Genomic DNA, 17,721 nt, shown 5'->3' on the forward strand with positions numbered 1-17,721 from the left:
ATCTTTATCGAGGTCACAACAATAGACAAATAGTCTGCTTAAACTAACAACACACAAACAATTATATGGTTTCATGTCTTTATTGAACACACAATATAAACATTCACAGTGCAGGGTGGAAAAAGTATGTGAACCCTTGGATTTAATAACTGGTTGACCCTCCTTTGGCAGCAATAACCTCAACCAAAAGTTTTCTGTAGTTGCGGATCAGATGTGTACAACAGTCAGGCGGAATTTTGGACCGTTCCTCTTCACAAAACTGATTTAATTCAGCAATAATCTTGGGATGTCTGGTTTCAACTGCCCTCTTGAGGTCATGCCACAGCATCTCAATCGGGTTGAGGTCAGGACTCTGACTGGGGCACTCCAGAAGATGTATTTTCTTCTGTTGAAGCCATTCTGTTCTTGATTTACTTCTGTGTTTTGGGTCGTTGTCCTGTTGCATCACCCAACTTCTGTTGAGCTTCAATTTGGTCGGACAGCCTAACATTCTCTTGGAAAATGTCTTGATAAACTTGAGAATACATTTTTCTGTCGATGATAGCAAGCTGTCCAGGCCTTGAGACAACAAAGCAACCCCAAACCATGATGCTCCCTCCACCATACTTTACAGTTGAGATGAGGTTTTGATGTTGGTGTGCTGTGCCTTTTTTTTCTCCACACAGTGTTGTGTTCCTTCCTAACAACTCAACTGTAGTTTCCACAGAATATTTTTCCAGTAGCGCTTTGGAACATCCAGGTGCACTTTTGAAAACTTCAGACAGCAGTGGCTTCTTCCGTGGTGTCTTCCCATGAACTCCATTCTTGTTTAGTGTTTTACGCATAGTGGACTCGTCAACGGAGATGTTCGCATGTTCCAGAGATTTCTGTAAGTCTTTAGCTGACACTAGGATTCTTCTTAACCTCATTGAGCACTCTGCGCTGTGCTCTTGCAGTCATCTTTGCAGGATGGCCCCTCCTAGGGAGAGTAGCAACAGTGCTGAACTTTCTCCATTTATAGACAATTTGTCTTACCGTGGACTGATGAACATCAATGCTTTTAGAGATAATTTTGTAACCCTTTCCAGCTTTATGCAAATCAACAATTCTTAATCTTAGGTCTTCTCTTTTGTTCAATGCATAGTTCACATCAGGCAATGCTTCTTGTGAATAGCAAACTCACATTTTGTGAATGTTTTTTTATAGGGCAAGGCAGCTCTAACCAACATCTCCAGTCTCATCTCATTGATTGGACTCCAGGTTAGCTGACTCCTGACTCCTGATTCTAGTCCTTAGCCTAGGGGTTCACATACTTTTTCCAATCTACACTGTGAATGTTTAAATGATGTATTCAATACAGACAAGAAAAATATAATAATTTGTGTGTTACTGGTTTAAGGACACTATGTTTGTCTGTTGTTGTGACTTAGATGAAGATCAGATCAAATTTGAGGACCAATTTATGTGGAAATCCAGGTCATTCAAACGGTTCACATACTTTTTCTTGCCACTGTATATGGATGAGCAATAACCGAGTAGCATAGGCAAGGTGCAATAGATGGTATAAAATACAGTATATACATATGGGATGAGTAATGCAAGATATGTAAACATCATTATTAAAGTGGCAATAGTAAAGTGACTAGTGATCCATTTGTTAGAGTGGCCAATGATTTCAAGTCTGCATGTAGGCAGCAGCTTCTCTGTGTTAGTGATGGCCATTTAACAGTCTGATGGCCTTGAGATAGAAGCTATTTTTCAGTTTCTCGGTCCCAGCTTTGATGCACTTGTACTGACCTCACCTTCTTGATGGTTGCAGTGTGAACAGGCAGTGGCTCTGGTGGTTGTTGTCCTTGATGATATTTTGGGCCTTCCTGTGACATTGGATGCTGTAGGTGTCCTGGAGGGCAGGTAGTTTGCCCCCGGTGATGCGCTGTGCAGACCACACCACCCTCTGGAGAGCCTTGCGGTTGAGGGCGGTGCAGTTGCACACTGTCTGTGTGGGTGGACCATTTCAGTTTGTCTGTGATGTGTACGCAAAGGAACTTAAAACTTTCCACCTTCTCCACTGCTGTCCCTTCGACGTGTATATGGGGGTGCTCCCTCTGCTGTTTCCTGAAGTCCACAATCATCTCCTTTGTTTTGTTGATGTTGAGTGAGAGGTTGTTTTCCTGACACCACACTCTGAGTGCCCTCACCTCCTCCCTGTAGGCTGTCTCGTCATTGTTGGTAATCAAGCCCACTACTGAGTTGGAGGTGTGCATGGCCACGCAGTCGTGGGTGAACAGGGAGTAGAGGAGGGGGCTGATCAAGCATTCTTGTGGGGCCCCAGTGTTGAGGGTCAGCGAAGTGGAGATGTTGTTTCCTACCTTCACCACCTGGGGGCGGCCCATCAGAAAGTCCAGGATTCAATTGCACAGGGCGGGGTTGAGATCCAGGGCCTCCAGCTGTTTGAAGATTTTGGAGGGTACTATGGTGTTGAATACTGGGCTGTAGTCAATGAACAGCATTCTTACATAGGTATTCCTCTTGTCCAGATGGGTTAGGGCAGTGTGCAGTGTGATGGAAATTGCATCGTCTGTGGAACTGTTTGAGCCGGTATGCAAACTGAAGTGGGTCTAGGGTGGCCGGCAAGGTGGAGGTGAAAGCACTTCATGATGACAGAAGTGAGTGCTACGGGGCCTTCTTGGGTACAGGAACAATGGTGGGATAGGGAGCGATTGAATATGTCCACAAACACACCAGCCAGCTGGTCTGCTCATGCTCTGAGGACGCGACTTGGGATGCCATCTGGGGGGGGCGCAGTCCTTGTTAGCAGGCCGCAACGTCTCTGACTTGTCCCTGTACCGGAATTTCGCTTGTTTGATTGCTTTGTGCAGGGAATAACTACACTGTTTATATTCAGCCATATTCCCAGACCTCTTTCCATGGTTAAATGCGTTCGCACTTTCAGTTTTGCACAAATGCCGCCATCCATCCACAGTTTCTGGTTACGGTAGGTTTTAATAGTCACAGTGGGTACAACATCTCCAATGCACTTCTTTTGTAAAGTCTTTCATAAAACTGAGTCAGCGTATAGATCAATGTTGTTCTCTGAGGCTGACCGGAACATATCCCAGTCGCGTGATCAAAACAATCTTAAAGCGTGGATTCTGATTGTTCAGACCATCTTTGAATGGTTCTAGTCACTGGTACATCCTCTTTGAGTTTCTGCCTACAAGACGGTAGTAGCAAGATGGCGTCGTGGTCGGATTTACTGAAGGGAGGGCGGGGGAGGGCTTTGTATGCGTCGCGGAAGTTAGAGTAGCAGTGATCGAGTGTATTACCCCCGCACGTAGTGCAATCAATATGCTGATAGAATTTATGTAGCCTTGTTCTTAAATTTGCTTTGTTAAAATCCCCAGCTACAATAAATGCAGCCTCAGTATATATGGTTTCCAGGTTACATTGAGTCCAGTGAAGTTCCTTGAGGGGGAATGTAAACAGCTGTGATGATAACTGACGAGAATTCTCTTGGGAGGTAATATGGCCGGCATTTGATTGTAAGGAATTCTAGGTCGGGTGAGTAGAAGGACTTGAGTTCCTGTATGTTGTTATGATTACACCATGAGGCATTAATTATGAAGCACACCCCCCCCGCCCTTCTTCTTCCCGGAGAGATGTTTATTCCTGTCGACCTGACGCACAAAGAATCCCGGCGGCTGTACTTACTCCGACAGCATGTCCCCAGAGAGCCATGTTTCCGTGAAACAGAGTATGTTACAATCTCGAATGTCTCTCTGGAAGGCAACCCTTGCCCTAATTTCGTCTACCTTGTTACCTAGAGACTGGACATTAGCGAGTAATATACTCGGACGCGGTGGGTGGTGTGTGCGCCTCTGAAGTCTTACCAGAAGGCCGCTATAGCCTCTCTAACCCTGCCATGTTCCTTTGTCTGAGGCTGGAATGGATCAGCCCATATAAACATATCACCGGGCAGTCTAATAACATCAGGAAGGGATGACTGGGCAAGAAATAGGTCCTAAAAGGCTAACCAGGTAATAAGTTGTCTAGGGAGCTACGATTAATTAGCATAGCCTGGTCCCAGATCTAGTTCTGCTGTCTTGCCAATCTCCATAGTAGTTGCAAAACAGCACAAACATATCAGGGACCAGGCTAGCGGTGGGGTCAGGAGTTATATACACTACATATCAAAAAGTATGTGGACACCTGCTCGTCGAACATCTCATTCCAAAATCATGGGCATTAATATGGAGTTGGTCCCCACTTTGCTTCCATGACAGCCTCCAGTCTTCTTGGAAGGATTTCCACTAGATGTTAGAACATTGCTGCAGGACACCACCAACCACATAAACTACTGCAGCATAAATACTGGAGGCTGAGTCAGGAGGGGTTGGGAAAGTAAAGCTATTCAGTAAAGCCATTCTACTGCCAGCGTTTGTCTATGGAGATTGCATTTTATACACCTGTCACCTCGACTTCACCTCGATTTTTTTTACACCTGTCAGCAACGGGAAACAGCCAAAGCCACTCATTTGAAGGGGTGTCCACATACTTTTGTATATACAGTATAGTGTAGCTACAGGAGTAGGTTCATGTGCCCAAGCCATTTCCTTTTCTGAAGGCCTCCCATTTTGAATGCCTTGTCCACACACTGTCATTGGCCTGTCACAATAAGTCCAAAGTGGCATGTATCAATTATGGCTCTGTTACTTGTTTTGTCTGCCTCTTTGTCAATCACGGATTTGTTTTGTCTTTTTCTGCTTTTAGGCTTTTTTATTTTATTTTGTATCCAATGGAGGAAATTATGAAAATTCCTGGAGGTTTTGTGTGTAAGGTTTTGTAAAGAGGTCTAGGTGTCCTTCAGGGTCAAGCAGCTCTCTGTTTGTGTAATGCAGACGCTGGGAGTCCGGAAGCAAGTACGGGGGTGACTTTAATAATAAATAGGACAATACAAAACTAGCGTCTGGACATGAGAAACATAACTAATACTGCCTGGGAAAGAACCAAAGGGAGTGACAGATATAGGGGAGGTAATCATAGAAGTGATGGAGTCCAGGTGAGACGCAGGTGCGCGTAACGATGGTGGCAGGTGTGTGTAATAATAAGTAAACAGGCGACAATGAGCACCAGAGAGGGGGAGCGGAATAAGACGTAACAGTTTGGGTCATTCTGTCTGTTTATTTGTGTTTTATGGCTGTTATGTTTGTGTTTATGTGAATGTCTCTGTCATCCCTGAGATACTCACTAACTCATGCCCGTAACTCTTTCTTCATAGGCATTCGACAACAGCTTGACCCTGAAATAAGCAGAAAGTACATTTATTTTTCTCTCAAAACAGACAGTAAAATATCTATTCTAGTCCATGATATTCTTGTCCAACAGGAGGAGGACTTCCTGGAAATGGTGAGCACCGGCCAGCAGATGGAGAGCCAATACGGCCACTTGTTTGAGAAGGTGATCGTCAACGACGACCTGACAGCAGCATTCAGTGAACTGAAGGTGGCTCTGAAGAAGGTGGAGACAGACACTCACTGGATACCCATCAGATGGACTCACTCCTGAGAACCACAGAGAGAGAAAAACTTTTTGAGAAAGAAGATTAAAAAGGGAAGGACTTTTTAACAAAGTTGTTTGTGTATATATATATATATATATATATATATATATTTTTTACCCTTATTTCTGCCATGTGTGTGGTGGGCGTTGTTGGATAGCAGTGAACTGCCGTTATATAGTGCACTACCCACAGGGCTCTGGTCAAGGTACTATGTAGGAAATATGGTGCCATTTGGGATGAAGCCTGTATCTCTCTCTGGGTCTTCCACTGGGCCCTGTTCAGCGCAGTCAACAGTCAACACATTGGACATCTGAGGGTGGGGCTGGGGCTGGTCTGATCTGGTTTTAGAGCGCTGCTCTGTCTTCAGATCGGTTTCACTGTGACTGCCAATCAGTGCTGTGCCAGTATGTACTGTAACTACGGGCTCCTTCCTTAGTGTGTTTTTAACATTAGTTTATAGAAAACAAAGGGATTTGTATTTTTCTGTTTCTGGATTGACAGTGGGCGGTGTTTACATGTACATTTCTGTATATTACTGCAAAGCCTCAAGAAGAGAATAATGGGGAAAGATATACAAATAAACAGTTTGCCTTCAAGTCTTAAACTCTGCTTTGGTCCAAAAGTACACCCTTTTCTCTATGTAGTGCACTACTTTTGACCAAGGCCCATAACAATCTGGTCAAAAATAGTCCACTATATAGGGGTAGGGTGCCATTTCGGATCCACCTTCAAACTCCGATAAACTATGCCCTTGCCGTTTTTAACGCTTCCATAGACGGTTATGCCAAGATGGCAAAGCAAAATGTCGGCAGGTACAGTACACTCAACGAAGGGCAACAACAGATGTAACTCTATTTAAGACAAATTCATATATTTTAATCTTTTTCTGCTGTTTTACATACCTTTTATATATGACATATCTATAACATCGTTTATAAAGAAGCACCATGATACTGTCACTGTACAACCTGAGATGATTTCTGACGTTACTTTGATGTTGGAAGCCTTCTTTCAAGGCATCAGATAGACAGTGTCTTGTCGTCGTACCTCAAGTACCTCAAGTTCCCGTGCCCTACGTTCTAATTTGCACCCTTATTCCCTATATAGGGATTTAGGACAACGCCTGGGTGTTTTATACCTTTTATTTAGGAGCTATTTAAAAAGAGATATTTAAACCCTACTTTGAATACTTTACTCATGACGGTGACCAAGCAGCAAAACAATTTGCCAATTAAACTACCAGACATTGGCTCGTCATTTGTAAGTAAAATGTTCTCAATCTAGTATAATTAGGGTGGAGTGGAGTTAGCCTTAATTTATTCTCATAAAACAGGCCTAAAACAAGGAACCTTACAGAGGGCTCCATAGCGCTAATAGATTTACAACAGACCGAAACAAAAAAGTAGCTGCTTCTAACTTAACAAGGTTCAGGTTATATAGAGAAAGGTTAGAGTTGCTAGTCCTCCGCACCTCTCTTTCTAATTCCCTCCTGTCCGTATGTCTATCCCTCTACCCTTTTCCTGCTATTCAGTTTCTGTATCCCACGGTTAGGTGGCTAGACTATAAAGTGTATGTTGGATTGTTTGATGAGATCATTTCTGGTGCTATGATGTTGAGTGTTTAACAATTCTGGTAACTTTCCCAAAATGTAATAGACAGTTACCTGATTTTTGCAACCCTAATCATGTCTGATGTTCAAAGACCCTACACAGATGAAAGTTTAATTCAGCTTCCTCTCGACATTTCATACAGTTCCTCCTGTATAGGGTAGCAATTATTTATATATTTTTAATTCTCTGGTTTTCCAGGATTCCTGGTTGGAATATTCCTTGAATCAGGAGGGAATTACCAGGAAATTCTCGAATCCTTACCGGAATTCTCCAACCCTACTCCTGTAGTCTGGGTTTAGGCCCTGCTGGGTGTAGTGACCTCACGTTCTCTCTCTTCCCAAGTTTTCACACTTACACCACCAACCATGGGTGTTAGTTCGTTAGCTCTCTGTCCAGCTAAGGTCATGAAGAGGCACCACAGCTATCTCTCTCTCTGTCTGGTGTCTGTTTTCTCTTTTAAAGCTGTTCCCTCTATCTCTCTTTTCTTTTATCCTTTTATTTTTATTGATCAAAAAATGTCTTAGTATCACAGGTGCGCCTGTTTAGTTTTTTTCTGATTATCAAGCCTATTTAAAGGGATATTTTTGTTTCAGGTTAAGCCACTAGAATACCATGCTTATCTACACTACCGGTTTAACCCTTAAGTTTTCCCATCATTTTATTACATGTTCATGTTATGTTAGGTTCATAATTACCCTCTAGCCATCCATATCATTGATCGGATTCAGGAGTTCAGTCTGTGAGGATATTTTTCTTCAGACTGAATATTAAATACTTTATTAGGCAAGTTGTAAGAGTTTTCTTTTTATTTGTACATTTTATATTAAAATATTCAACCAAATGTGTATTTTTTAAGATGTTAATAAGTATGGCAAGTGAACGATGATTGTAGCCGTGAGAGAATTTTCCTCTCATAACAGTGATATGGGACACTTGGGGTTGTTAGAATCGTGTGTGTCTAGAATGTGTTTCTGAGCCCTTGAGTGCCATTTAGCTCAACTTTCACTCGCACCGATGAAGAAGAAAAACACCTTCACAGAGACACTTTGAGTGCACACTTGTGTAAATAGAACTCAGATGCTATGTCCGAAATGGCACCTGATTCCCTTTATAGTGCACTACTTTTCACCAGGGCCCATAAGTAATGCGCTATGTAGGGAATAAGGTGCCATTTGGGATGGAACCTCACATTCACATCTTTCATCTGTAGATGACTGGCTTCACCAGAGAGCAGTGATCATCATAATTTATTTATCATCTAAGCAAGTACTGTCGTAGACAGCTCTGCTGTGTTGACATCCTAGCCTCAGAGAGACCATTGATATCAATCAATCAATTATCACCTGAATGAAAGCTCTGAGTTGAGTAGGGTCATGGAGTGAGGACTGAAACCTGTGTCTGTATATCTGTCTATTTGTTGAAACTTGAGGCCTGCAGTGTTGCCTAATTAAACAATGTTATGTTGTCTAACGGGCCAAATGACTAACTCAGGTGTCACTGACTGGGCCTGGACCTTCAAACACAATGGCTTTAGTATAGCAGAGGGGGGATCTGGAGAAGTCCTGAGGCTACATCCAAAAATGGCACCCTATTCCCTACTGTACATAGTGCACTACTTTTGGCCAGAGCCTTGGTCAAAAGTAGTGCACTATATAGGGTATAGGGTGCCATTTGGGACAAGGGCTCAGATTGTCTGAGTGGCACGCCGATGGATTTTCTCTCCGAGCTGATGCTTGATGACGATCCAAAACAAACCCTTCCGCCCAAAACAGGTCGCCTCAGTAACCTTCACATTCCCTCTGTTCCACAGAGCTCACATTGATGGCTGCCGTGTGGAGCGGGGCAGGAGTTCACAGGCCCAGGCAGGGAGGGAGGGATGAGGAGGAGGAGGAGAAGAGAGGGGGGTGAGGAGTGGAGCAGGACAGGAGTTTACAGGTCGAGGGCGGGAGGGATAAGGAGGTGAGGAAAGGGGGATGAGGTAGGGAGGACAGGAGTTTACAGGCTGAGATAGGAAAAGAGGGTTGAGGAGAGGGAGATGAAGGGAAGGATGAGGAGCAGGAAAGAGGTGGCTGGGAACAGGCCGGGAGGGAGTGGTGGGGAAAGGAGAGGAGGGAGCGGGGAGGAGAGTGGGGGAAGGTCAGGGAGAGGTAATGGCACTCTGTGAGGAGGCCAAGGGGAAGGGTTTCACTCTCCTCTTCCCCTTAATTGGGATTAAGGAGTGATGTGGGACTCACTCACTTACTCACCGTGCTCCACAGTACCTGTGTGTCCCAAATGGTACCCTATTCCCTTTATAGTGCACTACTTTTGACCATGGTCCAAAGGGTAGTATAGTAGTGCACTATAAAGGGAATAGGGTGCAATTTTGAATGCACTACTGTAAGTGGGGACATGAGAAGGAGCTGGAGCTGGCCCGACATGCCAGGCTTTTAGAGGTAAGAGAGAGAGAGGGAGGGACACAGAGGGAGAGAGGGAGGAAGACAGATTTCCACTTGGGTTTTACCTTCCAAAAGCCATCAAGCTCAATGATCCATATTTAACACAAGAAAAATACTGCCTCACATCGTCCCCCGGGCGTGGGAAACCAGAGCCGTGGGAACGTGGGCCGAGTGACAGGTAAGAAAAGGTTGTAGAGCTTCTAAGTGAGCGCTGAATTTCCCTCCATTTCCCTCCACGTCATAACACCCATGTTAACGGTGCCCGCTGTCTGGTCTACATCCCAAATGGCACCCTATATTTTCCCTTTATAGTGCACTACTTTTGACCAGAGCCCTATGGGTAACCTATTCCCTTTATAGTGCACTACTTTTGACCATGGCCCTATGGGTACCCTATTCCCTTTATAGTGCACTACTTTTGACCGGAGCCCTATGGGTACTACTATTCCCTTTATAGTGCACTACTTTTGACCAGGGCTCATTTGGGATGCACACTGTGTTTGGGGATTGCTGGCTGGGTGTCCTGGGTAAAGGTGTCCCTCTCTTCCCAGCCTCCAATGAGCCAAAGTGACTGGAGTCACTTCCATCTCCACGCTCCTGTCCTCTCTGGTTTAGTTCTTCTCTGAACAGCTCACAAAGGATTTGTCCCAATATAGGGCCCAATTCTGACCCGAGTTAAGTGTGTGGGTAAATGGAATGTATTTCCCTTTTTATGCACTTTTCTCCATGTGTATTATGACGAACTTAAACATGAGAATAGCGTGCTTTTCACGCACTATTCGTTTTGGGTGGAGATCGAATAAATGAAGGTGTGGGGGAGGTGTGTACAGATATGCTGTATTCTGACTTTGACTTAATTCCCCAATAATTCCACCACCTTTACGCATGAAGAAACCATGAAGAAGTTTTAGCGAACGTAACGGTTCCAAGTAGAAAAAGCATCTACTTTTTTCAGATATAAATAACACCATTGTCCATGCACTTTAATTGACATCTTTATAAGAGATATTGATTAGAGTAGGTAAATGAGTAATCCATTTGGATAAGGGAATTGTAAATACACTACATTACCAAAAGTATGTGGACACCTGCTCGTCGAACATCTCATTCCAAAATCATGGGCATTAATATGGAGTGGGTCCTCCCTTTGCTTCTATAACCTCTCTGCGCTTGCGTCCCACCTACTCAACAGCCAGTTGAATCCCGTGGCATGTTATTCAAATACCTTAGAAATGCTATTACTTCAATTTCTCAAACATATGACTATTTTACAGCATTTTAAAGACAAGACTCTCATTAATCTAACCACACTGTCCGATTTCAAAAAGGCTTTACAACGAAAGCAAACCATTAGATTATGTCAGCAGAGTACCCAGCCAGAAATAATCAGACACCCATTTTTCAAGCTAGCATATAATGTCACATAAACCCAAACCACAGCTAAATGCAGCACTAACCTTTGATGATCTTCATCAGATGACAATCTTAGGACATTATGTTATATAATACATGCATGTCTGTTCAATCAAGTTCATATTTATATCAAAAACCAGCTTTTTACATTAGCAGGTGACTAGCATGTGACTATCATTCCCACCGAACACTTCCTGTGAATTTACTAAGTTACTCACGATAAACGTTCACAAAAAACATAACAATTATTTTAAGAATTATAGATACAGAACTCCTCTATGCACTCGATATGTTCTGAGTACATAGCCCGGCATCACAGGGCTAGCTATTTAGACACCCAGCAAGTTTAGCACTCACCAAAGTCAGATTTACTATAAGAAAAATGTTATTACCTTTGCTGTTCTTCGTCAGAATGCACTCCCAGGACTTCTACTTCAATAACCTGTTATGGCTAGGGGGCAGTATTTTCACGGCTGGATAAAAAACGTACCCGATTTAATCTGGTTACCACTCCTACCCAGTAACTAGAATATGCATAATACTTATTACATATGGATAGAAAACACCCTAAAGTTTCTAAAACTGTTTGAATGGTGTCTGTGAGTATAACAGAACTCATTTGGCAGGCAAAAACCTGACAAGGTTTCATGCAGGAAGTGGCCTGTCTGACAAGGTGTCGTTCTTCTTGTCTCTGTTTATTGAAGAGTGAGGATCTTAGCTGTCCCGTGACTCTTCCTACGGCTGCCATAGGGTCTCAGAAGGCGGTAAAAAGCTGAATCGTGGCTTTGCAGGCTCTGTCTGAAAAAAAGTAGCGCTTTTGGGTAGTGGCTGGTTACAGTACTGTGAGACTCAGGCTCGTGCCCGCGTCGACCGAAAGCTTTGTTTACTTTCCTCTGTTTAGCTAAATGGACGTTCCCGGTCGGAATATTATCGCTTTTTTACGAGAAAAATGGCATAAAAATGGATTTTAAACAGCGGTTGACATGCTTCGAAGTACGGTAATGGATTATTTAGATTTTTTTTGTCACGAATTGCGCCATGCGCGCGACCCTTATTTACCCTTTCAGATAGTGTCTAGAACGCAAGAACAAAACGCCGCAATTTGGATATAACGATGGATTATTTTGGACCAAACCAACATTTGTTATTGAAGTAGCAGTCCTGGGAGTGCATTCTGACGAAGACAACAAAAGGTAATCAAACTTTTATAATAGTAAATCTGATATTGGTGAGTGCTAAACTTGCCGGGTGTCTAAATAGCTAGCCCTGTGATGCCTGGGCTATGTACTTAGAATATTGCAAAATGTGCTTTCACCAAAAAGCTATTTTAAAATCGGACATATCGAGTGCATAGAGGAGTTCTGTATCTATAATTCTTAAAATAATTGTTATGCTTTTTGTGAACGTTTATCGTGAGTAATTTAGTAAATTGTTAGCAAATTCCTCCGGAAGTTTGCTAGTTCCTCCGGAAGTATGCTAGTTCTGAACGTCACATGCTAATGTAAAAAGCTGTTTTTTGATATAAATATGAACTTGATTGAACAAAACATGCATGTATTGTATAACATAATGTCCTAGGAGTGTCATCTGATGAAGATCATCAAAGGTTAGTGCTGCATTTAGCTGTCTTCTGGGTTTTTGTGACATTATATGCTAGCTTGAAAAATGGGTGTCTGATTATTTCTGGCTTGGTACTCTGCTGACATAATCTAATGTTTTGCTTTCGCTGTAAAGCCTTTTTGAATTCGGACAGTGTAGTTAGATAAAGGAGAGTCTTGTCTTTAAAATGCTGTGAAATAGTCATATGTTTGAGAAATTGAAGTAATAGCATTTCTAAGGTATTTGAATAACGTGCCACGGGATTCAACTGGCTGTTGAGTAGTTTTTGTATTTTTGAGGAATTTGTAATTCGCGCCACGCCTATCATTGGATATTGGAGCAGGTGTTCCGCTAGCGGAACGTCTAGATGTAAGAGGATAACAAATGTTGGTTTGGTCCCAAATAATCCATTGTTATATCCAAATAGCGGCGTTTTGTTCGTGCGTTCAAGACACTATCCGAAAGGGTAAATAAGGGTGACGAGCACGACGCGTTTCGTGACAAAACATTTCTAAATATTCCATTATCGTACTTCGAAGCATGTCAACCGCTGTTTAACCTCTTACATCTAGACGTTCCGCTAGTGGAACACCTGCTCCAATATCCAATGATAGGCGTGGCGCGAATTACAAATTCCTCAAAAATACAAAAACTTCAATTTTTCAAACATATGACTATTTCACAGCATTTTAAAGACAAGACTCTCCTTTATCTAACCACACTGTCCGAATTCAAAAAGGCTTTACAGCGAAAGCAAAACATTAGATTATGTCAGCAGAGTACCAAGCCAGAAATAATCAGACACCCATTTTTCAAGCTAGCATATATTGTCACAAAAACCCAGAAGACAGCTAAATGCAGCACTAACCTTTGATGATCTTCATCAGATGACACACCTAGGACATTATGTTATACAATACATGCATGTTTTGTTCAATCAAGTTCATATTTATATCAAAAAACTGCTTTTTACATTAGCATGTGACGTTCAGAACTAGCATACCCCCCGCAAACTTCCGGGGAATTTGCTAACAATTTACTAAATTACTCACGATAAACGTTCACAAAAAGCATAACAATTATTTTAAGAATTATAGATACAGAACTCCTCTATGCACTCGATATGTCTGATTTTAAAATAGCTTTTTGGTGAAAGCACATTTTGCAATACTCTAAGTACATAGCCCAGGCATCACGGGCTAGCTATTTAGACACCCGGCAAGTTTAGCCTTCACCAAAATCAGATTTACTATTATAAAAGTTTGATTACCTTTTGTTGTCTTCGTCAGAATGCACTCCCAGGACTGCTACTTCAATTACCGTACTTCGAAGCATGTCAACCGCTGTTTAAAATCAATTTTTATGCAATTTATCTCGTAAAAAAGCGATAATATTCCGACCGGGAATCTCCTTTTCGGCAAACAGAGGAAAAATCACAAAGACGGGGGCGGCCAGGGCACGCGCCTAAGCCCACAGTCCCTTGATCGGCCACTTGAGAAAGGCGATAATGTGTTTCAGCCTGGTGCTGGGATGACGACATTCAGGTTTTTCCCGGGCTCTGAGCGCCCATGGAAGACGTAGGAAGTGTCACGTTAGAGCAGAGATCCTTTGTAAAAGATAGAGATGGCAAAGAAGTTCAAGAAATGGTCAGACAGGCCACTTCCTGTAAAGGAATCTCTCAGGTTTTGACCTGCCATTTGAGTTCTGTTATACTCACAGACACCATTCAAACAGTTTTAGAAACTTTGGAGTGTTTTCTATCCAAAGCCAATAATTATATGCATATTCTAGTTACTGGGCAGGAGTAGTAACCAGATTAAATCGGGTACGTGTTTTATCCAGCCGTGAAAATACTGCCCCCTAGCCATAACAGGTTAAAATCAATTTTTATGCCATTTTCTCGTAAAAAAGCGATAATATTCCGACCGGGAAATCGTTTTTTAATACAAAGAGAGTGAAAGTAAAAGCATGCTATCCCCTCATGCACGAGCCTCAGTCTGATGGCCCTCTGATAGAGCACTTGCCAAACGCGCTAATGTGTTTCAGCCTGGGGATGGAATTACATCATTCAGCTTTTTCCCGCCTTCTGAGAGCCCATGGGAGCCGTAGGAAGTGTCACGTCATGCCAGAGATCCCCTGCTTTTGTTAGAGATGATCAAGGAGGGCAAGAAATGGTCAGACAGGCCACTTCCTGTAAGGAATCTTCTCAGGTTTTTGCCTGCCATATGAGTTCTGTTATACTCACAGACACCATTCAAACAGTTTTAGAAACTTTAGGGTGTTTTCTATCCAAAGCCAATAATTATATGCATATTCTAGTTACTGGGCAGGAGTAGTAACCAGATTAAATCGGGTACGTTTTTTATCCAGCCGTGCAAATACTGCCCCCTATCCCCAACAGGATAACAGCCTCCAGTCTTCTGGGAAGGCTTTCCACTAGATGTTGGAACATTGCTGCGGGGACTTGCTTCCATTCAGCCACAAGAGCATTAGTGAGGTCAGGCACTGATGTTGGGCACTAAGGCCTGGCTCACAGTCAGCGTTCCAATTCATCCCAAAGGTGTTCAATGGGGTTGAGGTCAGAGCTTAGTTTAGTTAAGTTCTTTCACACTGATCTTGATAAACCATTTCTGTATGGACCTCGCTGAAACAGGAAAGGGCCTTCCCCAAACTCTTGCCACAAAGTTGGAAGCACGGAATCGGCTAGAATGTCATTGTATTCTGTTACGTTAGTTCCCTTCAATAGAACTAAGGGGCCTAGCCTTAACAATGAAAACAACCCCAGACTATTATTCCTCCTCCACCAAACTTTACAGTTGGCACTATGCATTGGGGCAGGTAGCGTTCGCCAAACACAGATTAGTCCGCCAGACTGCCATATGGTGAAGCGTGATTCATCTTCTCCAGAGAACGCATTTCCACTGCTGCAGAGTCCAATGGCGGTGAGCTTTAGACCACTCCAGCCGACGCTTGGCATTGCGTATGGTGATCTTAGGCTTGTGTGTGACTTGTGTGCGGCCATGGAAACCCATTTCATGAAGCTCCCGACGAACAGTTCTTCTGCTGAACAAAGACATGTAGGCTAATTAAAATGTTATGGAGCGGCGTGCAGACCAAGCCGTAACAGTTTGAACCTGACGCATGGCGCATTACTTGGTTGTGTCATCACGAAGTTCCGTGGTTAGTGCAGGCAATAGACAAGGGTATAGCCTACTATTGTACACTATTGTCATTATTACTGTATAAGTCTATGTACAATTTTATGAATGAATTAAACTACCGTTTTCTTTCTTTCGTGCGTAAAGTCTATTCATAAATACTACTACTACTATACAAGATCAGAGTATTTTTTATCTCCCAATTTTTGTTGAAACGGAGACGAATATGCATGTATTTAGATGGATTTCTTAAATTTATCCCTAATATTCTGAACCTGTTTTCTCGATGAATTCTATTGTCTGTCCACAAAATTCAAACTAGAAGGTACACCATATTTAAAGGGATGGCTTAAGATAAATGTACTGAAAACCCTATTGTATGAAAACTCCACAAGGAAATCTCTTGGCCACCAAGTGGGAGGGTTTTCAGCAGTTGAATTACATTTATTCAGTGTGTGCAAGGGACGCCTGCAAAGCTTGTTACGCACCTTCATAACAGTCTGAATACCAACTACTGAGAAGTGTGTAGGGAAGGCGTGCTTAAGAAAGGAATCATTTCATAAGTCGGAATCAGGCCCATATTGCACAACTTTTGACCAGCCTCATAAGGCTCTGGTCAAAAGCAACACTAGGTTGGGAATAAGGTGCCAATTCAGACACATTCATGAGCCTCAGCTCGCTTTCAATCTACAGTACAGTGTTTTTGTGACATCCACTACCTCACCCATTGTGTTTCATCCATGTGTTTATTTGACCATGTCCAAGTTTGAGTGTTTTTGACCTCTTGCCCGTTCGAGTATGTTTTGATAACACCCAAAACATTGTGCATGATGGTGATGGGTTCCATGTGAGATTCCAAGAGTTCTGTTCATCAAAACAACGTTGTATCTGACATTCATGACATTCTGTCATGGGTGGTTGTGACTGACACACCATTTTCTCTCCCATCACACTGACATGTAGAGGTAGTCAGTCCTCTTCTCACGCCTTGTAGGGGCCTTATGGGGAAGGAGGAATGCCACTCTCTCAGTCAGACGTCAGTCTGTCGGTGCTAGGCCCGAAATGTTGCATCAGCTTGAAGCCATCGTGTTTCACACACTTAGAAAACCATGAAGACAGAAACACAGATGGCGATATCACAGTGATCAATGAATTGTGAATTGTGTGTTTTAAAGGGCAATAAATGTCATGTGTGCCTGTATTAGTCCCTGACTGATTAAAGAAAACAAACCGTCCTCTTCCTCCTCTCTCTCTTCCTCCTACCTGGTCCTTGGAGAGCAGCTATAGTTGTGTGATTATGAACCATGTACAGCCCAAGCCCATGCAGCAATAGTTTTTCCAGTTATGACATTAATGTGACTTTGAGAGCTCGCAGAATGAAAGAGCTGCTGTACTTTTTTCCTTGTTTCCTCCTCCCTCTCTAATGGTTTAGCCGAGCAGAGCAGAGAGCAGCTTAAGGAATCCACTGAATTTATAGCATTAAATGTTCACCTTTTATCTCTGATTCACAAGATTAATGTTGAGCTCCGCAGGGCCTTTAGTACGTTTTCATGATTCGCTCTCCTTGTGCCTTTTGATGTATTTATTTTCATGTAAATAAATTCCCATATTAACTGGGCCCTTTGTTTGGAGGGAGAGGGCCAGAGCCAGGCTATAGCGGGGCAGAGAGAGAGAGAGATAGAGGGAGAGGAGGAGCCAAACAGATGAACAGGAGATTGTTGTGGAAAAGCCAGACAGCCATAATAGCGAGGCACAGTGTCATGTCACAGAGGTTTCTACACCGTTCCCTCTGATTCTTTTTGGAAACCATTAAAGCAAAGTGACTCACCCTCCCCTGTCTTCATATACACTCCAATTGGTTTGATTTACTGCTCTAAATTACAACGCCAGGGCCAATATCCTGAACCCTGCTCAACGTGATAAGTCTTTACGTTCGCTTCATGACAAATTGTACATCATGCGCA

The 17,721-nt window shown here is 42.9% G+C and overlaps 1 protein-coding gene across 6 annotated transcripts in view; it reads left to right on the forward strand.

Moving 5' to 3' along the window:
* The window catches only part of LOC106590020 (MAGUK p55 subfamily member 7), a 284,039-nt gene extending 276,045 nt beyond the window's left edge, over positions 1–7,994 (forward strand). For 5 of the 6 annotated variants that reach the window (XM_014180502.2, XM_045711021.1, XM_045711022.1 and 2 more), the window contains one exon: positions 5,365–7,994. In XM_014180502.2, coding sequence (XP_014035977.1) covers positions 5,365–5,544 — 180 coding nt within the window. In that variant the 3' untranslated portion in view covers positions 5,545–7,994. The remainder of the gene's footprint in view (positions 1–5,364) is intronic. The other variant, XR_006762736.1, reaches the window with a different exon arrangement.
* Positions 7,995–17,721: the final 9,727 nt, after the last annotated feature.

Source organism: Salmo salar, chromosome ssa29 (assembly GCF_905237065.1).
Source record: "Salmo salar chromosome ssa29, Ssal_v3.1, whole genome shotgun sequence".
Lineage (NCBI taxonomy): Eukaryota > Metazoa > Chordata > Actinopteri > Salmoniformes > Salmonidae > Salmo > Salmo salar.